Source organism: Micropterus dolomieu, linkage group LG03 (assembly GCF_021292245.1).
Source record: "Micropterus dolomieu isolate WLL.071019.BEF.003 ecotype Adirondacks linkage group LG03, ASM2129224v1, whole genome shotgun sequence".
Taxonomy (NCBI): Eukaryota; Metazoa; Chordata; class Actinopteri; order Centrarchiformes; family Centrarchidae; genus Micropterus; species Micropterus dolomieu.
In genome coordinates this window covers 12,187,394-12,213,305 of record NC_060152.1, presented here as the reverse complement: position 1 = coordinate 12,213,305, position 25,912 = coordinate 12,187,394, and the positions used below count along the sequence as shown (strand labels likewise).

Here is a 25,912-nt window from a genome sequence, read left to right as displayed (position 1 = left end):
TTACACTGTGGCCTGAAGTTAAACCTGAGAGTGACCTTCATAAATTAAGGAGCGTTCACAAAGCTTGGTGGAGCTTCGGGTGGCATGTTGACGATGCATCTAAACAAGCATGCAAGAATACTTAGTCAGAGAAGCACACACATTCACACACAAACACAGGTGGACGATGCCTTCACAACCTGTTAACGTGTCACCCTCACGCACTATAGAAGCGTCCCTCTCCTCCATTTTCTAGATGGGGTCGGCATGTCAACTAGCTCACCATGAAAGAGAGGGAATAAGAGCGTGTGTGTAAGCACGTGCGTGTCTGTGTGTGTCTTTGTTTGTAGATTAAGTCCTGCATCACTCATTACAGCACGACACATCAAAGAGACAGAAGCTGACGCCCCTGCCCGCTGACCATATATGGGCCTTCCTGCATCATCCAGGCTTTTGGTTTAGCTCATTAGAGAAAGTAGGACAGAGCTGGGTCCTGATGACCATATTTGGCCGGGTGCTCTGTCCCCTGCAGCCATCTTGCCTGCTTCCACCGCATGCTGCCAGGGCACTGCTGCTCAGCTCCTTCCCTCATGCCGACTATCCCCATTTCTTCTGTTTTCTCCTCCTCCTCCTCCTCCTCCTCCTTCACCACCACCAGCCGAACAGAACAGAACACTCTTCATCCCCCTCTTGGTTTCTCTTTCTGCTCACTCTGCCGCTCATTGCTCCTTTCCCCTTCCTCTGTCCTGCTCATCCTGTTACTGCGCTGTTTTGTATTTTCTCCCCAAACCCGCTTTTTCCGCTCATCCTCCTTCTCCCCGCGTCACCCCTCTTTACTGCTTCCTTTGTTCTTTCCCTTCTCATTACTTCCTGTGTTCCCCCTTTCTCTCTTATCCTTCCCCAGCAGGAAGCTCTGCGCATCCAGGTTTACTCCACTGGCTGTGTACAGAGAGCCGGGTCTACTGGCCCCTGGCCTATTCTAGCTCAATCCCTGCGTTCCTAATCAACCCTGCTCTATGATGCACACATGTTTGCAAATTCATTAAGGTACTTTCATTCTCACACATGTGCACAGACACTTTTGTGAGTCTGTGAGGGTGTTAAGCCTACATCTGCTCACCCACACCCATGTGAGAGCACGTTAATAGTCTCACACACACACACACACACACACACACACACACACACACACACACACACACTCTCTCTCTCTCTCTCTCCAACTCCTGGCAGTGGGTTTGATCGGCTGGAAAATGAATACTAAATGCAGGGCAAAATGGCTGGCAGGGATCACCTTGGCTGCGTGCAGCTCACCGCCTGCTCCATGCAGGCATGAAACTGGAGCACCACCACACCTATCTTGGACTCCACAGCTTGGTAAGGAGACACAAAGTGTTAGTTGGCTTTGGTTAGTAATTTGGTGTCTAAGTAGAGAGGAGAGGGACTCCTCCTGTGCCCTGGCTGTAGCATTCCCTCTGAGCCCTCAGCCTTTCCTCTCACTCACTGTTAACAATCACACACATACAAACAGAGACAAACAGTAAAGGCACATATACATATATACTCGTATACACACAAACAAGCACGCACACGCATGCAGAAACTAGTTGATTTCCCCCATCACTGGGAATCAAAGGAGGTGGAATAGTTAGCTGAAGACTGGGTCAGCTGGGAGTAGGTCTTCCCGAGGCTGAAGGAAGCTGTTTGGGATATGGACACACACACGCACACATAAAATGAATCACAAGATGTTGTTTATTCAACTTTTTTTTAAATGTTATTTCATATTATTAGTTAATGTGATAATATTCCTCACAGAAAAATGATTCTTAAAATTGCAATCAATCTTTAAATTGGTTACAATCATACAGAATCATCTTTATGTTTTTCAATATAGCCTCCTATCGTGGGAGTGTTTGAAGACCTGGATGTATAACTGTATGCTGTAGCAGTTGGGATGTTGTTTTAGTAGTGTGAGGCATTGAAGAACTTTTCCTGGACATTTAGTTGTAACATTTTCATCTGCACTAGGTGCTCAACTTGTTGAATACAAATGATTTGAGGATAGAGGCCTGCATGTCTGATGAAACTCCTTATTCCAAAAAAAACTGTAATCTGCTATTTTACCAAAAGTCTGACAGATCTGCTGCAGGAATCCATCCAGTTGTATTATCATAATAATGCCATTTCAAGGTTGAACATGCATATTGGCATGAATGACATTTAAAGACAGCATCTTTGTTTCATTACTTATGAACGTCATCAGTATGTGAACACACAGATACACAAGCACACATACTGAAAACACTGGTCTTCTGCAGCTGTGCATGAAAATAATTGTCCATTTTTACCATAATTTCAGGTAATAATGTAATTTCAACTTCCAGTATTCAAACCAAGTTCTTGAAGAGCACAAATCAATCGACAATTAAGGCCGTTGCCATGGCTCATTGTGAGTGTTTTCTGTCTGCATGTGTGTGGTAGAAAATTAGCATGGCTACTTGGGTGTAGTGTTTACAATACAGCCATGTCTGCGTGTTTATATGTGATTATGAATCTTTTTATGTATATGAGATGTGTTCATGGCACTGCAAGAATGGGTTTGTGTCCGAGTGTTTCTGTTTGTGAGTGTTTGCTTCCGTTATCAATCCGGGCCAGACGACAGAAGCTCTTTAGTGGAGAGTTAGTTCAGTTTAGCATGAAGATGAGGTTTGCTGGTCCGCGTGTGCCAGACTTACTTTGCAGAGTGTGTGTATTTGTCTGTGTGTGTGGTCTTTGATGTCAGCTGGTGGCTGCTACTGTTTGCAGATGTGACGGTTAGGTAATCACAAAACACAATCACTATCTATTCCTGAACCTCTACCATTATATATAGCATTTTCCTCATCCACCCACAACCTCTCTCCATTTCACTCACACACACAAACACACACACACACATTTTCTCTTTTTTTCCCTCTATTTTCCATCTCTCCTCTGCCTCTGCCACTCCTCATCTCTGTCCTCTATCTCCTACTCCCACACTCGCTCTATCTCTGTGTTTTGTTATGTATTACTGCTCTTTGTTGTTTGTCTCCGGTCTGTGGACATTTTTCTTGTCATCTCTCTTTTTTCCCCTGTTCCTTCACCCGCTGCCCCCGAGCCCTGCACTCCCCATCACTAAGACTTCCCTCCTCCCTACCCTTTCTACCCCTCTTCTCTCTCCAACATCCTTTCTTTACCCTTGTTGTCCTCCTCCTCTCCTCCTTTTTTGCCTTCCATCACATGTGTGCATGCTGTCGGAGGGGCAGTATTGATTGCACGCTTGGCTGACAGGCACAGTAATGAACGGCTTAGAGTGTGTGTGCACGTTGTGGTGGGGGGGGTGTATAAGGAACAATCCTGGCAATAACTCACCTGACCAAGCGGACAGCCGCCGGGCAGGCAGGCAGGCGGAGTGAAAGGTGCTGCAGCACGCGACGCAACTTGACCGGCTGCATTTGAAAGCAACTGAGCCAAATATAGGGCAACTTTCAAATCACACCCTATTTCTTCCTCGGGGAACTTGTCTTTGACCAGACGTACCACTTGAAAAAACGATAAAATGGAGAAGTAAATTCAGGAACTGCAGTGACTAGTCTCCCCTGCCGTCAAATTATATTGTTTTACATTTATCTCAAACATGCAGGATATCAAAAGTGCTGCTTTCAAAAACACAGTGTGCTTTGTTGTTGCCAAATCCTGAGCCATGCTTCTCAATAATCACCACTGCAGCATGGACAGCAACACACTGTAAGACATACACTGCAGTTAAAATGCTAATATGGGTGATTCAATTAAAACTTTCTCTTTTCCATCGCCCATAACACCATTTTGTGGCTTTCTGTGTCCACTCTTTTATGGATTATTATGGAAACAGAGAGTTTGGTGTCTCTTCTCTCAGGCAGTTTTTGGACATTGTCATAATGATTGCAGAGCTTTATGCAGCAGCTGCTTTGACAGTGAAATAGCTTTTGTTTCATGGTCCTGATCTAATAGAAAGTGCCTGTGACATTTGGGTTCAGACTGGACGCTATTACAAATCCTGCACATATATAAACCTAATTGTGGTAAATGCACTGCATGCCAACAGCTAATTATGTGCCTTCTATACGCACAAGTATGATGCAGAGTGTATCATTACTAACATAACACGCATAAGTGTTACAATCATTCCCGCTGGCATAATGTGCATCACATATAACACATAAATACCTGCTAATAGTCATGACATCACATTGTAGGATTAGGTATTAAATCACATATTATATCACTTTTATCCTTAAACCACATCATTTGAATTTATTTCATTCAGCCTGTTCAAAAGTGGAAAAATACAATAAAGGGTGAAATACACTAAAAGTAGTAATTCAAATAGATAGGCAATTGAATAAACACACATTTTGTCATACATAATTAAGTGAAACCTGACCCAGATCAAGTAACGTAAATGAGTGATTCTAATTTGAGATGCCAGTTGTAAGCTGTATAAAAAATGAATGTGGAGATAATCATAATTCTGTAGTAAGTTGTGGAACTTCTAAGGCTAATGTACCATGGGCTAACTTAATGTATTATGCATTTATTCACCAGTGCTTGGTACAGATTTACTGAACAATGGAGCAAACAAATGCTAATCCTGCATTAAATACGGTGCTGTTGCATAAATATTCTAACAGACATTGCTTTTAGCATATGCTCCCATCTATTAGCATAGAGCCGGCGGAGGGATAACCAACAATTTAGCATGAGAAAGCTGGACTGAATGTACTGCAGCAGTGTTTGACCACTGAATTCAATCTGAATCACTTAATTGACCTTGTGAAGGTTACACTGCGGTCATGGAGACACACACACACACAAACACTTGCACACACAGCCTAAAAGTGACCTGCATTTCTTCTAAAAATAAGCAGTATAGCGCTTTGTTTTCTTTTTATGTTTCGATGGCTCTTATGCAGTGAGGCAGCTCTCCTACTCAGCTGAAACATGGTTTGTGGAGATGGTTGAAGAGCCAATCTGTCCTGCTGGTGAGGGACATTAAATATTGACTTACAGATAGAATCATGGCCCAAATAGCAAGAAATTATTCATCATTCATAGAATGTTTTTTATCATCTGAGCCATTGTTATGCTTCAGACCTCTGGCCTTCAGTGCTCTGCTGAACTAACTTATTTGTATTGTTGATTATCCAAATAGTTTTTGAGTCATTGTTGCAGCTCTGTTGAAGCTCACTTCTAAAAACACTAATACATCTGGTATATAATACATACTCATCTGGTATTCTAGGAGAATATTAGGGATTTACTCACAACAAAAGACTCTTTTACGTTCATTTGTACTTGTTGACAGAAGGTATTTGCATTTACTCACAGCACAATGAATTTTTGATAAATCCAATGTTGGTAATTACTAGCTGAACAAAGTCTTCATTGAAACAGTATTAGTTTATCAGTTTACATTCATTTAATTCCTTCCTTTAATAAATTTTAATAAAAGGTAAATAATCTACAGTTCAACTATGTGTGGCATGTTGTAAAATGCTGAAGGAAAGTGATGCTTTCGCGACAGCGATAGTGGAAAGCATTCTTCTTCCCACATCATGGAAACAAAACTTGTGTTCATTAATCACACTAAGTGGTTGAATCCTCAAAACGTCCTCACTTTTGCTTCATGTGTGATGTCCTTGTTTCTCAACTGGGCCTGACAGGTACAGAAAAGGAGAAAATGCCTGTTGCCCGGGGCATCTGAAAACAATTTGAGGATGTTGTTGTCGGGAATGCATTTAGCACAGATGGATACACAAATAAAAAGCTTTTTATGCAAAACTGATGCACAACAACATTTTGAAAGTGCCCAGTCACTCCATATTTCTGTATTTTGCTGAATCTCGCTGCCCCTCCCTGTCCCCTCTCCAGTCAGTCCCTATCAGGCCTAATAGTGTGATGTCTCGAGTTGAGTGGAGATGACCAATTTTAGACTCAGTCATGGGTGACAGAATTATACAACATCTTGAGGAGACATGCAATGTATTCAGGCAAACTGTGAAATAACTTTTTGGGGAGTAAAATTCAGATAAATATTGACCATTAGCCCCTGGATAGACCACACATCTAAAAAGATAATTATGTAACTAATTTGATCTGATTCATATGTATCGCAGCCGGTTGAATAACTCAGCTAGACTAACAATCAGAGTTGGACAAACTCTCCCCGGGCAATTTACATAGCATAAATACCAATAAATTAAACTTTTATTTCATAATATTTATTAATAATCTGAAACAAGATGCCATGATAGAACAAATGCACAGCTTTTGGATTAGTATAATAAAATATGGTCGGATAAGAGCCGTTTTCATGGTCAGTAGTAAAATATAAAATTTAAAAAGGAGAGTAAAACTGATGAAATCATTTGATTAAAAGGATAATTTATTGCTTCACACAAACAGAAAAGTAATTATTTCGTGTTTGTTGCCTCCTCCAGCAACGTGGCATTTTCTACGTGTTTGAGCAACTCCACAATCTGGCAAAGGACATTATTAAAGATTATTCTCCTGGCATTTCCAGTGTGCTGGAGTGCAGAATGAACGACAACATGGAAGAGAGGCAATGACATCGACCAATGTCATGAGCTATATTCATACCCATGTTGTTTTCAACATGAGACACAATGAAAAAAATCCCCCAGGGCTTTAACTGTGTTGTCACATTGCTTCTGTGACCTTTTAAAAATTGATGGTGCTGTTTTTTTGTTTTTTTATTGTTTTAATGAAATTGCTCATAAAGAATCTGATCAATTATGTAATCTAATACAGCCACCAGAGGTGCCCCTGTTTTTTTTCTATCCCTCAATGTGCATGTGCACATTAAGGGATAGAAAAAAAACAGAAATATAGAAGAAATAGAAGAAATATAGTTCATTTAATTGTTGTAATATTTCAAGTATATATTCCTTTAATTGCAGATACCATATTTAAAATACATTTTCAGTGAAAGTCAGATTTTTCCGCTATAGTATAGTATAGGAGGGCCAAAGTCAGTATTATCTATTAAGACGCAGACTTCAGATTGTCGCTGAGTCAACACAGATTGGCGCTGTCTCGAGTTGCATGGCATTATTCATGGCTTATATTCACCATCTGGCACTAATGCAAAGTTCTCAGCTATTTTAGATGCAGCTTCAAAAGTAAAAATGTATTTTTATGCATTTATCCCAAGGCACAATCCTAAACACGGTGTCAGCCGAAGAAACATGAAGTAAACAAATAATTACTACATTTGTTTTCATTAAATTAAATTATTTTTTCATCCACTCCCTGGCGCCTACATAACTTACACATGTATTACAGTAACCGATTAACAAGTGTGAAGAAGGCTTTGATTCAGTGGCAAGTACTTACAAATAATAAAACACTGTGCTTATGCTGTTGTTAATTTGATATCATCACCTTGTCTGGTCATTTAAATGATCAACTTAAATGTCTCCTCACATAAAGACAGTTGCTGGAAATTCATAATGATGTTTTTATATTGTCAAGCCTTTCATCACACCTGCAGCGATCATAAAAATACACTGCATCTAACTTAGAGATGATTCAAGTCTTGTTCATTTATTACACATCCATGCACACTTTCCTTGAGCAGAGAAACTGATTTCTCACACATTTCTCTTTGTGAAGTGAATTAAATGAAGGAGCTGGTAGAAATCCTCTGAAAAAAAAGATGATGTAACATTTTGTTTTTCGACATGATTTTTAATCCTGGCATTCTACATTAATACTCGACCATTTAACACTACAAGACAGCACGATCATTCCTCACCTGAACAAGAACAGTGGCTTGCCCTACATATTTTGGTCTTTGCAAAGTTACTTTGCATAGTTGCAAGTGAATCCTTTTCAGATGTTGAACTGAGGCTGAGAAGTGCAGTCAGAGAGAATTTGTCTCTTGCCCGGAGCAGCTGAAAACAAACCAAGTTTGAGCATGCTGCTTTCTGCAGAGCAAATTAGTAAAGACGAAAACACAAACCAGAAGCCCCATATGTAAACTTTAATCACAAGAGCGCTTTCACAGCACTCGGTTGCCCCTTTCGTGTTTTCTCTTTTTCTCCTCTCCTCCCAGTCCCTCTCTATCAGCACTGATAGTATGCTGGCTCGTCCTGATGTCCAGATGACCAATTTTAGACGTAGTCATGGGTGACAGAATTATACAACGATCTGAGTGGACATACAACATGTCCTAGTCATGCAGCGCACACACCGAGTCACACTTGTTCCCAGTCACGTAGCAAAAACACATTCCTTGTGTTTCTGCCTTTCACTGTTACAGCATAGTCAATCACGCACACACACACACAGAAAAACACACACTGCAGCAGTGACGACGCCCCGCCTCACATGACCAGTGGGCTCTGACTTCCCGATCTCTCATTTACCTGTTCCATAACCGGGGCCCTCTCCTCTCTCTCTCTCTCTCTCTTTCTCTCTCTCTCTTCCCCCTTCTCCCCCACACTCCTCCCCACTCCCACTCCCTCCTCATCTCATCCTCGACTCTGTTGCCACGGCAGCAAAACCTGACAATGAGAGAGAGAGAGGGAGAGAGAGAGACAGAGAGAGCAAATGCCATCTGAGTCATTTAATCCACAACCTGTGTATGTGTGTGTGTGACTGTGTGCATGTGTGCATGAAGGCGAATATGTTGGATATGTTTGTGTACATCTCCATGTATCTGTTGTGTGTGCGTGTACGGCGCGTGGGTGTCTAAGTGGGAGAGCTGTGTGGAGTCGGTTCATCGGTTCATCACAGAGCTACGGCAGTGCGAAGGCAAACACTCTACCTTTGTCTGTCTCACAGCATATAGCATCGCTGTTTCTACTTTCTATTTCATGTTCACTGTAAATAGCTGTTATTTTAAAGCAATGTTCCCTCACCAGCTTCAAGTGATTCACAAACATCTCTGTGTTGTGAAGCCTTTGTGCTCTGACTGATCGAACAACTAAACTTGTGACTCTGAAATGCTTTCATGATGTTACACTGTGTCCCAGAAACATTCTGCATCACTAGTCAGATGAAACTCAAGGAAGATCTCCGTGTTAATACAAGGTCCTGAAGTCAAGTCAGATTTATTTTGTATTACCAAATATAACATCCAAATGTCTCAGTGGGCTTCACATGCTCACACCATTGGTGCTACGTTTTCTTAGAAGATGGAAATAAAAATACTATTCACTCACACAAAAAAAACTTTAGCACATAAGTGAAAAATATTGAAAGAAGCCTCAGGAGAGGCAATTCAAAAAGATATCCCTCCTCCTCGGATGGCCAGTTCTCCATTATGAGCAGTAGTTGGGGAAAAAGACAATTGCGAAAAAGAGCAACACATTTTGAAAAGGTTCAAAACACAGCTGATTTATAATCCAACAATGGGATTATAAAAAGTAAAATAAAGTATGTAACAATAAATAAACCCATACCAGTCATTTATGATGAAAGTTAAAACATTTACTGTGACGTCCACCTGGTAGCTAACACTGATTTAGATTGACAGCGCTTTATTCTCTCAGACACTGTTCTCTTCGCAGCGCTGTGTGGAATAATATCACTCTTATATTTCCAAGGCTTTGTTCTGAATGCAAATTTTAGCTCTCCAAACAAGCCAGGGGGCAAGTGAGTTCAAGGAGAGCTTCCTAATTGTGATTAAACTGCTGTGCTTACATAAGCCACAGCTGCAACAAGTGGGACCTACGTCGACAGCTAGTGACACTGAACAGCACATCTTTTTTAAACAACTCCTGGGGAAAGCAGTGCACTGAGCTTCACCCCTTTCCAAACATGCTGATCTGAACAGCAGGTGGTACATGTGCATGCAGGAAGGCTGAAATGCAAACTCACCGCTGGCACATACAAACACATAATACGCAAGCATGCATCTGGATGCAGATGCAGAGACAAAAAGGCACGCGCTTATGCATAAGCAAGCGGGCACACAATGTTCTTTGAACCTTCCTCGAGAGTTGGTGTATGTGTGTGCAGCAAGTGGATGCTTGTGTGTTTATGTGTGTGTATGTTTGTGCGTGACATACTCGGATGTGACAGTGTCACAGGAGCACTGTGGTTCCCCAAGCAGGCGGTGTCACTGACTGAGGGCCTCTTTGTCAAGGAGAACACTGGGAAGAATTTATCCATGTCCAATGAACAGAGACAGAGGGGGAGTATGGGGTTTGGGGGGGGGTGCTGTAACAGAGAAAGTGCACTGTCGAGATTGAAGAGACCGGTGAGAGCTAAGATAGGGAGAGAGAAGAGAGAGAGAGGTCAGTCAAGTGACAGGGGTATAGAGTGTTCCTGAGGAAGAGAGACAAAATAGATAGAGGCTGAGTGAGAAGAGATACAGAGGTGGGGGAGGATGGAGAGAGAGGCAGGAAGAGAGAGAGAGAGAGAGAGAGAGGACAGAATGGCTGAAAATGAGAGATCAAAGTGTCTGCAGTCCTGCTGAGGGAGGACAAGGTGAAAACATATAGGAAGTGGGTGGGCGTAACAGTGAGCCGGAAAGCTGGAGACTAGTTACTTTGGTTGTGTATATATGATAGTATATGTTGTTGAACGTCTAATTAGGGTTGCAACTAATGTTTATTCTACAAATTTAAAAGAGTGTAATTATTTGCACATTACTTGTGGGTGTGAGGCTATTGGAGATCAGCAGTGATGAAGTTACATCTGCACACTTAGTGATTGGAGTAGACAACGTTTTGATCCCGGTCGGATCTGCGTTTGACCTTGTGTGCTTACATAAAACACTTGTGGTTTGGAGTTAATGTTTGTCAATATCTTTTGCAACTAACGATTATTTACATTGTCGGTTAATCTGTTTATTATTTTCTTGATGAATTGATTAGTTGTTTGGTCTATAAAATGTCGATCAGTGACGTGCTCAAATGTCTTATTTTGTCCACGGGAAACCCCCTGATTAATCTGTTATCAAAAGTTGGCGATTACTTTAATAGAATAGTAGACAACTTATCGATTAATCGATTAATTGTTGCGGCTATAATTGCCAATGTTTGGTGCCAATCATATGGTAACAACTCAGGGAGTAGTGTAATATTTTATGTAGCAAAGTGGGAAGCTGGTTTTTACAATTTCTGTCAATACAACATTCAGTGTTTGCTTTTAAAAAAAAATTTAACCACAATCTTTCCCGAACCTTAAATCAAGGGATTTAGTTGCCTCACCTGAATAGAAGACATTATTTGCACTGCATGTTAAAAACATATGTCACTGGATGTAGCGTGGGGGTGAACGCCTCTTGGTCTGAGAGCTGTTGATTCAAATTACTAGTTGCTAGTTACTAGAGGAACTCTTCTCTGAAACACACATTCAGCACTATAGGCTTCACAAGGTCGTTTTATGGAATTGCAGTATTTATTATTGCTGTCCATGTTATTGTTTTTTTTATTCCATATAGGCGAGCTAAAGTAACCTTTTATCCAACATTTTGCACTCAAGTAAACATTTTCAAAAATCTAATTTAAGATATACGTACCAGATTCCTGGTAGTCAACACTACATGAATAAGTGATATTTGCTCAAAATGTTGAACCTCACCTTCAAGTTTGGCATGCTTCAAATCCAGGACTCTCAAAAGCCGGTAATACTGAGAACGGCTATAAGAAGGAAAGGTGAGGGTAATAATCCACAAAAAAACCCATAAATGCTGAAACAAAAGGGATAAGAGATAAGAGAGTCAGTGGTATAGAGAGGAGGACAAAGGTAAGATAGAAGAGAAAGGCAGAGATGGCGAGATTAGAGAGGTACATGTTAGAGGAGAGGACAAGTGTGAATGGGTGCAAAGTGAAAATGCTGAGTCAATGCAACCAAGAACATGTCCTGCTGCTTTAATATTAGACGCAGACACAAAGTACTAAACACTTAATCCTACAAAAAGCCAAAAGGGGTGAGCGAAGGGTCCTTGGTATTTTTCCACTCCCACTGACACTGCTTATACACACACGCACACACCAAACCAACCTCCCAGCTTATCTTTATTGTCTGGGGGTTACCAAATGCTCTGAAAAGTCCTGACCGTGCTCATTCAGGGACAGCAGACCAGCTGTCTGCAACAGCCCCTCTCTAGTCAACAATGACTATTAATTGTGAGAAGAATGAGCAAAATAACACTTCTGTCCCTGCAATGGCTGTCGGTACAGTCTTCTTAAATCCACAGCTGCTGAAGCCGTTCCACTTGGAAATTCAATTATGGGAATGATTCATCCTTTCATTATGATAACTGTCAGATTTTCTTGTGTCATACAATAAGGCAGAAGGGGAAAAACAAATGATTTGCCAGTCCACCCACCAACACTCTCCTTCTCCTCACCGCCCCCCTCCCCCCAAGCGGGTTTTCTCCATCTGAGTTCTTGTTGTCTTTCTCCGCATCCCTCTCTTCTTCCACCCCTCCCCTGCTATCGCTCACCCTGCTTCCTCTGCCTAAGTCTCCGTTCCTCTCCCCAACTGCCTGGGGGTGTGAGGTGAGATAGCGTTCCCTCTTTTTCTTATTTTCTCCATATCTACCCTCTCCTTCCCTCCATCCCACTCTGGCGATTCCTTTGCTTCCCCTCGTTCCACCCCCCTCCCTCTTCTCCCTCATGCTCTCTCTAGATAATTAAGATCTCTGATTTTACGGTTTTCTCTTTCATAATAGGCACTGCAGACACTATAAGCAAGCCGCTAAGTCTCCAGCACACACACACACACACGTGCACACATGCAAGCGCACACACACACACACACACACACACACACACACACACATTAAGATGAATGCATGCACCAAACAGCTAAATCTCCAGCTGGGATGAATGTCCTCTCTCTCATTCTCTTTTATACTCTCTCCTGCACACACACACACACACACACACACACACACACACACACACACACAGCGAGTCAGGATATTTATGTATTTTTGCTTTTGTGTATTTCTCAGTGGTGCCAGCATGCGGGGTGACTTACAGCAGGGTGCAGAATGAAAGTGAGCGTAGGGGGGCTAGAAGCCGTGTTTTCTGCACAGCTCAGACTAGTCTGGCTCTGCTCGGGCCTCTCGCTGCTCATGCTCCCTGCAGACTGACACCCAACTGCTACAGGGACTCATGTACTACACCAACAGAGCACGTACAGCAGCCAGACACACAGCCCTCGTGGATTAAACACGGTAATAGTATTTCGTACCTCTTCCTCCCTGACAGTATCTGTCTCACTCCACCCTCTACTACCACATTATAGCTACTTGCTTTCTTTCACTCTACTGCTGTGGTGGAAGAGGAAAAATCACTAATGTCACAATTTAAAAATACTATTATTCTCCGTATTCAAAATTTTACTGAAGTTCACATGCAAAATGGACCCTTTCAAGCAACTTTAATCAGGTGATCTCACTGAAATCAAGATCTTTTTTTAAGAGAACATGAAACATTAATGGTCAGGTAACCATTTAACCTCCAAACAAGAACAACGCATCTAAAGTACTGTTTTAACTAAAAATCAAATGACAAATAGAGCCATAAAAAGACATTGGATAGTAAAGCTTTAAAAAGCTCGCATTCTATGCAAAGGGTGCGTCTAGGTTAGTACATACTGTACATATGAAATATCTAAGTTTAAGTAGTTACTGGATCATGTAATGTTGTTACAAGATTTAAAAAAATTAAGTTGTAGAGAGAGAATATGTGTATATGTGAGGTGGTTTGGAAGCTTTAGCAGCGGAGTTTTAGAGATGAATATTGTGATATTATTATTCCTTCTTGTCAGTAAGGAAGTCCATCCAAATTATGATACAGAGAGCAGCGATGAGTTGGAAATTTGTCATTGGTGATAAAAAGCAACACAATGTGAGAAACAGTTTAACTGCACTGACAGTACAGAATGTCCCCAATATATTTTATTATATTTATATTGGAGTACATTTAATGATGAATTATAGTAATATACAGTATAAGCAGCGTTTTAATGCTGCAGCTAGGTGAGGTGGAACTATTTTTACTTAATGTACTACAATATTTCCCTTTCAAATGCATTGAAAGTAAAAAGTAACATAACATTAACAAGACTCAAGTATAGAACAAGTACCTCAAAATTATATTGTAGAAAGTACAGCACTTGAGTAAATGTACTTTACTCTCCACCACTGCTCTTCTGTCTTTCTGTCTCTATCCTGCTCTGCGTCTCTTTCTGCAGAAAGAAACACTTTCCAATCTCTTCTCTCTGTATTCAATTTTGTTCTTTTATTCCCCATCGTCCCCAGCCCATTCCCTTTGCTTCTTTTTTTCCATCACTCTCCTTACTTCTATCACAGCTTTCCATCTCATTCCTCCCTCCCCTCTCTTCTTCTCCTTGGAGTTTAGATGCTGTAATCTTCCCTGTCTAATCCTGTCAATAGCTCTCAATAACAATGAAATAGCACCGGTTCCATCCCATCATTGATGAAGGCATAGCCTCTGTTAGGATCTTATTCGTCATCATGGCAATCTGCTTCTTGGTAATAGCCAATCAGATGGCTCCTGTGAAATGCAGTGCTCCCATGATAGGTTCCCCATTGTTTTGATTGACTGCACCTGAGGGCCTGCCACTTCAGCTGGGCTCGATCAATACACCATCACACTCACACAAGGAGAGCGCATGCCCATACATGTTCTGGAATAAACACACAGGTCTGTACACCTCACACACATTTTGGTGAAGAGTAAATTGACAAAGAGACCACTGGTGTGGGAAGCAAACCTAATACAGTAGGAATAGTCAGCAGCACACTGCTGTCACATAGCTGTATGCCGTAGTGATCTCACTGTATCAAATGACTCGTTTTACACGTTTTACACCATTATACACATGCACACAAATATGCAGCGTAGAACTATTTACTTTTTGATGCAGTGATTATTTATTGGCATATTTAATGTGACATAAAACAAGAATGATTTATTGAAAACAATGGGTGGGGGTAAAAAAACGTCTCCCACTGTGTGCCTGTTAGTTTATGTTGGTTCACACATACGATGGCCTCGTATAAGCCCTGCTTCGATTCACTTTGAGCTGCGGTGACTATAATGAGAGCAACACAGCCATCTGCACAGTATGGCGCATGCTATTGGTATTACAAACATGTTTGCACACAAGCCTGCCCACCCTTTGACACAACAAATCTGAGAATGAAAGATGCGTAAAGCTTGGCAGAAAGAAAAGGTCAGTAATTGTATAGAGACTAAGAAACAAAAGGAGAAAAGGGGTAGTATAGTTTGGTTTATGAGACACAAAGAGGGATGCAAAAGTTTTAAGTGCTTTAAACATCAAAGCTGAACAGGTGTTCGAAAGGTGAACGTGGGAAAAAAAAAGATTAAATGAAGATCCCAAATTGAACAGGCTGGAGAAAAAAAGGATGAATGTTCTTTCAACACACATCTACATCATCTGCCTCTTTGATGTACACATAGTGTATGCACAAACTCACAATGCCAACTCATTAACATCATCTCATGCACTTGGGTCAAAGGTCAGCCTTCTACCACTCCAGCGCCCCCGTTTACAGCATAAAGGGTCAATAGAGGACCGTGAGCCGACTCTTTCAGCTGTTTGTCAGATCTGTCTAAAGCTCAGACTGGTGAACTAGGTGTTTGAAACATTCTCAGGTCAACAACACCGGCCGCCATCACCAACCCCACCCTTCCCCTTCCCTCATCCTCTCCGCGTGTCTGTCATTCGACACTCCTTCTCCTTTCCCCTGTCTTCATCCCTCCCTTCTCCAGCTTTGTCATGTTGTCAGTCAGAGCAAGGCTTTGTCACTCCTGGAGAGGGTTGCTGAGTTCTCTTTGTGTGCATTTGTCCTGTGTTTGTGTCTGTGTAGAAGTGGGGGTTGAGGGTTAGGTTATGAAAAATTTGTAAGTGGGACCAGGCGTGTGTGGGTGTATAGTATATGGTTTGTGTGTGTATTCAAGGCTGCTGTCTTTGTACTTGTGAGTCTCTCTCTCTGTGTGTATGTGTTCAGTAAGTGTTTCTAGTAAGCGACTGTGCATCAGTTCCTTTAAATGTATGCGTGTGTACGTACAGTGTAGATGTGTATGAGTGAATGTGCGGTGACATGTGTGGCAGTTGTTGCGCGTGTGTTGTCTCTAAACCCGTGGAGAGCTCTTCAAGGCTGAGTCCTGTCACTTCTAAACAGCAGACTTTCCACAGGAGACATGAATAGAGATGTGCGTACTGTATTTTATTAGACAAGGAGTATGCATGGGACTGCGCTTCCTCTGTGATATGAACATCTTCATGAAAGTCTATTGTATGTGCTGTCAAATTGCAGGTGCTTCCGTTACATGGAAATGACAGAGCAAACTGAAGATATAGCTGCAGGATGACAATTTAAAGAGAGACATCTTGTGCCTGGAGAATGATTGTGTCCAGTAATATGCAGCATGTCATCCGCTCCTGCAGGTGGTGGTACAGGCAGCCAGCAGACCATTCTCCATGAGGAGCAGTAGAAGATGCCGGCTCTGCCAGCACTGCTGCTGTCAATACACTTCCTCTGCTTCCTGCTAATGACCATGCCGCCACGTTCCCTCAGTCAGGCCCCCTTGCTCTCCTCTGTCCGCATGGGTGAGTGGCTAGCCGTCTCTCCATCCCTAAAACACCTGGACCAAAAAGTTTCTTAAAATACTTTTCGTGGTTTATTTTTAGTCTGCTTTGGTGTCTCAAAGTGGGTTTTGCCACTTTGGTCAGCACAATACGAGAGACAGCAAATTATATAGAAGCCAAATTTGTCTAAAAACTAGGGTTGGGTAAAGTTTAAAATTTTATGCTACCAGTACCAAAACCAGTACCCTTAAAGTGATACCAATACCAATAGAATACTTTATTCAATACCTTGCATAAAATGCCACCTGTTGATGCCATAGTAGTTGATTGGTAGCCTATTATTATTTTTATTGTTGTTATGGACAAGCAAGGTTATCTTTTTTCTTTTTTTTTGTTTCGAACAACTGTTACATAAAAGTATTGGCAAATTGTATCAGATTGCTCCTCATCCTAATTAGTTCATCCTCACGGGTAGTATCATAAGCGGAAAAAGACTACAGCTTGCGAATTGTTTTATATTTGAATGAGAGAGGAGGAGTGAAATAGTTTAGTGACCAAATAAGTTGTGGGAAACAAATTTAAGGTTTTGTTAACTTTCAATCAATAAATTGAATTGAAAGATCTCCGCAAGTGCTTTTTCCTTTATTGGTGAGTTGCATGAGTCGAGTGGTGAACCTCCAAAACTTACAGTCACAAGTACGAGTAAGGAGTCTGTTTAACCAAGTCACTAAACTATACCAAAGACTAAAGAAGCAAACAGAGGAAAAGAGAATCTGCATGTCCAACTGAAAGAAACACAGACTACATCTGAAGATGATGTGAATAGCAAATAAAAATGTACAGAGAAGTGTTAAATGACACCAGAAGATGAAACCAATGGAAATCCAAGCTTGTAGTTAAAAACTTGCAACAGTGACGAACATGTCTGAGACCGCAGCCAAAGGTGAGTGGCTATTAAAATCACGCATGGACTCAGTGGGCGCAGGCCTTTTTTTAATACAGTTTATGGTGCAGGCACATAAGGAAAAAAAGGCATGCTCTTTCTTTGGTGTGTTGCTTGTGTGTTTGGCTGGAAGCAAAACAAAGAGTCATTTTTTGCTGTGATCTGGTTACAAAAATTATCTATTGAAGTACTGGTTTGACTGGAGACGTTGCGATTCTGCTGGGCTGTTTTGGTCAATACCATAAAGGTATCGAGTAGCGATACGCATCCCTAGTCCAAACTGTTTAAAGTTAAACACAGTTAAAATATTGGCAGATGCAATCTTAGCAGAATTATAGATCATTCTTTTTGAATTACTGTATGTATGTCGGTGTTAGAATAAGATTATCTAAAAAAGGCTTCATCTGGTGCTGAAAGAGCTGTCTGACACCTGTGATGATGCTTTTTTTTGGAGTAATTCTACTGTTTGATCTTTTCAATATTACTGGATGTTTTGGATTTAGGTGTAAGTATCAAATACTTGAAATGGACATTTTCTGTAAGCATGTAAGCAGAGACCAAAACAGCTCATGTACACAGAGGTTTGACAAAATAATAGACAGATCATAGACTAAAGGACTGGAGCTTTGAAGCAACTTTATCACAACTATAAACACCACAACAAAACTGGGAAACATAGTGCCTAATGCCAATTAGCAGCATTTGTCAGCCACTGGATGAAAAGGGTCTGACAATCAATATTTTATTGTACAAACTGCAGTCACAAGCTGAACCAATCATATGTGACCCGCCTTTGTATAAATGTTTGCACTAGTGATTTAGTTTCTTGAAGTTAAATTCTCAGTCATGCTCATTCTCAGTAAGAATGCGCCCATCTTTAAAGGAATATTTTGAAATTTTGGGCAATACCTTTTTTGGCAAGAGTTAGATCAGATGCCATTCTAATATCTGTCTGTTCAATATTAAGCTAAGAGTCAAGAGATGGTTAGCTTAGCATAGCATAAAAATTTGAATCGGGGGAAACCGCTAGTTGGTAGACTGGAATTGATTATCTCATCTCTGCAAGAATATATAATATATAATATATTTCCCATAATGTCAAACTTTTCCTTTAAAGCCCCCTCCAGCCAGTTTTAACTGCCATTTTTGGTTAATGTTCTTTCTCAAACAGAGAATGGGGGTGTGGTTGATAGTCGAATGTAATCAATTACCATGACAACCAAAAACTGCCTGGCTGGAGTGTTCACTAACGATATGCTTTGTTAACATCACTACACTGTAAAGTTTAGTACACTTTACTGTCTGGCAGGAGTAGCTATTACTTACCCATTAGATAAACTAATGTGGCCTATCAGCTGTTATCAATCATACAGTAGATGGTCCTTTTACGCACTGCACAGGATAACTCTCACTACGTTTTATGGTGCGCTTACTTTACCGCGGGGTTGGGGGGGCCTCCGCCGATGCATTGGTAAAACGGCCGTCAGTAAAATGCATGTTGCAGACTGTATATAAGACGGTGGAAGGTGAAAGTGCGACGCGTTTTCTGTCATCTATCCTCCAACACCGCACGCACAGATGCCATAATGAACATACTGTAAGTTCTAAGTAAATGACATGATAAATTTGTTAGCTAGCTCACAACGATGTTTATCGGTTTGATGCGCTGACGGCGTGACAGTTTTTTAACGAGGCATGACAGTGCGCCTGCGCAAGCCTGGAGAATGACGTATGACTTATTGAATTACTATAGTCATATGTTACCACCCTGTTTTAACAACTAAGCAATTTTTGAAACATTGAGCACAAAATTAAGCTATTTGTCAAAAAATATGAACTATGTGGGTAATCAACATTGCAAGGAAATGACTCAGAAAAATATGAAATATCATAGAAATGTCAAAATACACTGGAGGGTGGCTTTAACTTCTGATATTGTTTGGATTTCAAATTACTTACTAATTTGAACAAAGACAAATCCCTTAATTCCTTCAACAATCTGTGGTTGTGATCCCCGTGTCAACCCCACTCTTCTTCCCAATACACATTCCCTCCCACACATGAGCACGGACAACATTGTCCTCACTGTCCATCATCTTCATACCCATGTCCTTCTCTCTGCGTCACCTATCTCTCTTTCCCTCTCTGCTTCTATAGCGGCAATCCTGGATGACCAGTCTGTGTGTGGGCGTGGGGAGCGGCTGGCGCTGGCCCTGGCCAGGGAGAACATCAACAGCATAATGGAGGGTCCGTCCCGAGCCCGAGTGGAGGTGGACATATATGAGCTGCAAAAAGACTCCCAGTATGACACTACTGACACCAGTGAGTGGAGCCGATGCACACCAAGGAAGACCAGTATAGCAGATTGACAAACAGCAATAAAACCTGTATAAAATACAGTCCGATAGGCCATAGAGTGTCTAAACAGCACAGGCAAAATGTGACCACTAAATATACCAGTAGATATTATTATTAATGTGGAAAATTAATATTAATAGTAACCAGTACAGAGTAGAAAAGAACAGTAGTCTACTAAATACTGCAGGTTTCATTTTATTCCAAAAGACTTAAAAAGGGTGCTTTTATTTTTCAAAAACCTCAAATGATGACAACCCTACTGCTTTCATGTGATAAGGAACCAGTAAGGGCTTGTGCTGATTAATTTACATCTCGTTGGAGACCAGTAATGGGCCAGTAAGTCTGTCTCATTAAAAACAGAGGGCCGGTGCCCTCCAGTAACAGCTGGCACTGTCGACTGTGCAGGCCACGACAAAAACAAATCATCAAATACTAATACAGATCAGCGGTGCAGGCCAACAGAAAGCTACACCAAACTACAGAAAATCCATGAAATTTATATTGATATACAGAGTTAAAACAGAATGTTTGGTGTCTGTAAAGACAGAAGAAGTGCTGAATCCAGTCACAGAGGAGACAGAGACTCCCTGCTCCTATTCGAATAGGTCATTGACCCTGCCACAAGCTACTGGCAAAATGTCTATGTGTGCTTGAGAAGGGTTGTGTACATATGTGCATGCTTGAGTTATGTGTGTGTGTGTGTGTGTGTGTGTGTGTGTGTCCTTGACCGACGGGCAGGAGACTCTGACAGGCTTGTTTGCTTGCAGCGTTTTTTGGTCTCTGGATCAGAGAGCTCATCATCTTACAGCTACGGCTGTCTGAGGCACGCTTGCACGCACCCAACTGCACACAAACAATTGCACATACCCGCTCACACAGGCATTTACACATGCACGCACACACATCTCTCTCTGCAGATTGTCACAGTGTGAGCATATATGCTCGGGCACACATATACACGCAAACACACACACACACACACACACACACACACACACACAGGCATGGCAAGGACTGAGGAGGACTAATTGGGATGATTTAAAATACCAACCAAATATACCAGCAAGAAAAGTGCTTTATGACTATCTGAATAACACAGTTAAGTCACCAGCCTCATTTCTGCTGTTTCTGTGAAAGAAAACATTGTCAATAAAATACTACACTACACACTGCAAATCCAAAAGATACTGCACAAAGAAAGTATTTCTGTATGCTAAAGGATGTAGCCCCTGAGAACTTAACATGGTCAAACTTCTATATGTTATAGATACTGGTCAATAGTGGATGCTTGATTTTAAAGGAATTGTTTAACGTTTTGGGAAATACACTCTATTACTTTCTAGCTGAGAATTAGATGAGAAGATTGATACCATGGTTATAATGGATAGTTAGCTTAGCTACAAATCAAATCAACTTTTATTGTCACATATACAATTATACCTAGTACAAAGTGTATGCGAAATATGTTCTCTGCATTTAACCCATCTTAATTAGGAGCAGTGGGTAGCGACTGTGCAGTGCCCAGGGACCAATGGCAGACGGATTTTTTAGTTGGATACTTTCAAAAACTAGCCATCTCTTGTTAGTTTCTCCAACATTACCTACCCTGGATTTAAGCATCTCCTGGTTTCTTTTAATTTCTCGTCAATGTCTCAAGTGCAAGACAGACAATGAACATAACCTGCTACTCAACAGTAGACGTTTCGTGCAAATATGTGCAATGAAGCAATCTTCTGGCACTCACACGTAAAGGAGCAGGAGTGGTAAAAAAAAAAAAATTAATAGTTACATGGCTTGTTCATGAGACATTTAAAAATAATTTTAAAGATGATTTTACATTACAAGGAGAGAGAGGAGTATGGCAAGCTCCAAAGGTCACTGGCTGGAATTGAACCAAATACCAACAAAAACAATGAACCAAAAACAGAATATTAAGGTAACCATGGTAACTGCCTTTAAGAAAAAAACGTAATATACATAAAATGTTAACATAAATGTATCACACAATGTATTTTTTTAAAGTCCTGGATATATGACTATAGTGGATACATTTGTTGTCACGTGGGTGTTCTGAATAGTGAAATCTATGCTTGAGACTGTGTACTGTATCAGAGATGGCGTTTCCTTGAGCATTTTGTTAATTGAAGGCGACCACCAATCTGTTAGTATTATGCCAGAGATATCATTATAGCAAAATGTCTTATAAATCATTCAAATCATTAAAAGTGACTGTTTAAACAGTGAATAATAACAGCAGGCAACCTCTGGCTTGCCCTGCTGTAATCCTTGGAATATTTATCTCACGATAAATCAGGTCATTATGAGACAGATTGTAAAATAGAATCAGTGATTAAACTGGAATTATAATGCATCCTGTGAGTTTTACACTTTCCCCTGACTGCATCGCCTACTTTATGCCAACTCTGCGCTGCCATCAAACACGAAGCAGAGGAAAGGTGTGTGGCTGCATATTCAGTGTTTATTTTCCTTTTTTCCTTTCAGTGTGTCAGATTCTACCCAAAGGCGTCGTCTCTGTGATAGGTCCCGCCTCCAGCCCCGCCTCCGGCTCTACTGTCAGTCATATATGTGGAGAGAAGGAGGTGAGTGTGGAAGATAAACACAACCACAAGCACACACAAAAATATGTGCAAATCTGTGCGTCATGTGCGTACAAACATCACATACCACTTTCTCTCCTACCCACATACATGTCATGACGAATGTATCTAGGGAATTAGCTTTCCTTGCCCATTGAATTTCTTCTTTTAGAATTAACCATCATGCACTTCTTCCAGCTGTTGTCTCCTTTCCTCCCATAGCCTTTTATCCTTACGTCGCTCTATTCTCTGCCATCTTTCTTATCTCTCTTTTCATCCTGTAGCCTCTCTAATGGACCTTTTTCACGTTTTTTTCCCGTTGAGTGTGTTTGGAGGGGAGTTAATCATGACACATTTGCTTATCCTGTTTCTCTCTCCTCCCCTCTCCTCTCTCCTTCTGTCAGATCCCTCATGTAAAGATTGGTCCGGAGGAAACTCCCCGCTTGCCGTACCTGCGCTTTGCCTCTGTCACTCTGTACCCTAGCAACGAGGACCTGAGCCTGGCCATAGGAGCCATTTTGCGCTCGTTCAGTTACCCCTCAGCCAGCCTGGTGTGCGCCAAGGCTGAGTGTGAGTACACATGCACCCTGATTTATGGTTATACAGTACATTATGTGTGACTGCGTGACTGTGTTTAGGTGGGTGTAAATGCACCGGTTGTGTTCTTGCAAGCTTATTCACGATGTATATGTGTGTGATTCCGTGTGTGCACGCAAATCTCTCTGTGGGAGTGTTGGCACATTCACACTTTTTAGGCGGATATGACTGTTTTGCACTGTTAGGCACTCATTTTGACAGTCTGGTCAAGTTCTGTCTGTTGTCAGAGTTCAGAACATGGCTCATGCTGCAGCCTTCCTATGTATTACTCATGCTCTTGCACACTCTTATCCACCTCAGAGGGTTGTTAGGTCAAACAAATTTAATAAATATTCAAGTTTGAAATGCTTTCCAGTATTGAAAGAACTTTGATTTAACTTGCCAGGAGCTTTAACATCACAGGGGATTCGGGGCTTAGTCACTAGCCCTCTTTATTTTCATTTTGAAAGAGTGCGTTATTGATTTATTATGCACTGACCTATCATGAGTTGCAGGAATTAAGGGGCTTGGTCGGATTGTGGCTGTAGTGTTCAAACAAAGCTTTGTGAAGACATGACAGAATATACTCTGTGCTGTAGGAGGTGTCAAAATCCTAACTCTTCCTGACTTTCTGTCCATTCCTGAGTGCAACTGAGCTGGGATGAGTTGTTGTGCAGCTGTTGACTGCTCACGCCAGCCAAGCAGAACCCTGGAAGAACTGAAGGGCAATTCCATAAAGAATAAGTGGGACCGTTAAAGTCTCAAGGCAGCGTAAAAAGGGTAGATTTTGACAAACAAAAAGCTGTGACATTATGAAAAATTTATTCAATCATTGAGATGCTTTCATTATCTCCCCTGCAGTTAACCATCCTCCCTGCAGTTTCCTGAGAGTAAGCTGAATTTCTTGTGGACTTCATTGAACTGAAAGAGTTTTGAAATTGCATCAGACATCTTTTTCCAGTTTTGATCATCAGTTGAATGGGTAGATAAGAGCCTTGTCTTTCACCGGTCTTTTCCTCTCATAGGAATTAGAGGCTACAGATAGCCTGATAGGTACCGTCTGGGCCAAAGGATGCAGCTTTTACTGGTATAGAGACTGAGGGGTGCATATGTGTAATATATTTGGCTTGAAGGTGATCTATACAAGGTTATCACACTCGCAGACTCTGACCCACTTGGCTGCGCTATCTATCGCCATGGAGCTGGTTGCCATGGCTGCAGAATAGGTGCTAACTGCCACTCAACAGGCTTGTTTCACACTCCGAACAGTTGTGTGGGTGTGTGTGGCATAGTGTGTGTGTTTGATATACTTTTTTCCTGTGTGCTTGGTTCACTTTTTTAGTACATGTTTGTGTGTTTGAGTGCCGGTTTATGCATACATGCGTGTTGCCCCTGAGTGTACTGTATGTCCATACATGTGTGAGTGGGGTACTAATATGATTGTGTGTCTGTGTGTGCAGCTCTGTTTTGGAGCTGCAGTGGTTCAACATCAGACAATGTTTACCACCAGCCCACTTGTTTTATTCATCTTGTTTACCCCAGTGTAGAGTGGTGTGTTCAAGAGAAATAGACCTTCTCTCTTTTTTGCCAGTGAGGCGAGTAATGTGTAAAGTCTCACATTTCATTGACACCCACCATGCACACATCCTAATTAAGTAACGTATTTAGAAACGGTTCATTTTGGCAACAGCATGTTAATGCTGTTAATCGAATTTTTTCCTCTTTAGCCCGTGCAAGTAGCAGTCCATAGATATTCTGTTAAATGCGAGTGAGTCAGAGATTTTAGGTCATTTCCGACGTATCCTTCTCTCGCTATGCCTGGGTCACTGAGCCCAATTCCATTATGCAGTTTTCATGAGATGGATGAGGTTAAGGACAGCGAGAGGGAGAGACGGTGCACAAGGAGGAGGCGATGGTGACGGCGGTAAGAGCGAGATGGATAAAGACAGAGAGAGGTAACTAGAGCACAGGGCTAAGACGAACGAGATAGAGAGGTTAGAGCTTATGTTTGAGAGAGAGAGAATATGTGAAAGGTGGAGTGTGAGAGAGGGGAGAAGAGGAGGCTGTAAAGTGCATTGATTTTTTCCCCCTCCTTCCTCAAACTAATTAAAGTTTTAGCCTGGTTCAGTGATTACCCCACTGCTTACAGAGGCTTTCTCCTGCTGAAGGGCCCTGTGCACTACCTCTCCCTTCCTCCTCTTCTCTCTCTCCCCTTCCCCTCTGTCCCCCAGATGCCTGCCCCACCACTTATTTACATAGCTAGGGGTGCTTTACTATAGAATTACAATTAGGAAGCAGCAGGGTAGACTTTCTAGTAAAGGCTCATTCCATGCACGATGTCAAGTGAGTCTTGACTGCCATTGGTTATACTCATTTTCAAGAGGAATTTGCTTGAAGTGGGTGAATTGTCTCAAGTACTGTATTTGATTCTTTCTGCTCCTGCAGTCCTGCTCCCTTTTCCTATCTTTTCTGTTTCTTCCTTATGTCTCCAGTTTTGTAATTTCATTTTAAGGTTTTCAGTTTTTTGAACACGTACTATTTTACTCACAGTACACACATCACTGAAAGAACTGAAAGACAATCATTGATGAATGAGACAACAGCCAAGCGAAGGCTTCAGTACCCTCTAAATTTAGTATTCTATTAATAATAAAAATGTTTAGGAATTTGTGATGCTGATTGCCTGACAGCAGCTGACACCTGAAGGATGTCTGGAAATATTAGGACTTTGTACAAGGATTTAGACTCACTCAGTTATGCCAACTGAGTTATATTTTGTCATGTTGCTGTAGCGCCACACATGGCTAAAATGTCATCAGATTTT

The 25,912-nt window shown here is 41.4% G+C and overlaps 1 protein-coding gene across 8 annotated transcripts in view; it reads left to right on the top strand.

The window, feature by feature from the left end:
* Positions 1 to 25,912, top strand: part of grik5 (glutamate receptor, ionotropic, kainate 5) — an 89,285-nt gene that overhangs the window by 37,959 nt on the left and 25,414 nt on the right. For 3 of the 8 annotated variants that reach the window (XM_046044932.1, XM_046044936.1, XM_046044934.1), the window contains 5 exons: positions 12,983 to 13,207; positions 16,474 to 16,635; positions 19,715 to 19,879; positions 22,418 to 22,515; positions 22,917 to 23,082. In XM_046044932.1, coding sequence (XP_045900888.1) covers positions 16,524 to 16,635; positions 19,715 to 19,879; positions 22,418 to 22,515; positions 22,917 to 23,082 — 541 coding nt within the window. In that variant the 5' untranslated portion in view covers positions 12,983 to 13,207; positions 16,474 to 16,523. Of the gene's footprint in view, positions 1 to 12,982; positions 13,208 to 14,634; positions 14,703 to 16,473; positions 16,636 to 19,096; positions 19,155 to 19,714; positions 19,880 to 22,417; positions 22,516 to 22,916; positions 23,083 to 25,912 lie in introns of those variants that run through there. The other 5 variants (XM_046044931.1, XM_046044933.1, XM_046044935.1 and 2 more) reach the window with 4 other exon arrangements.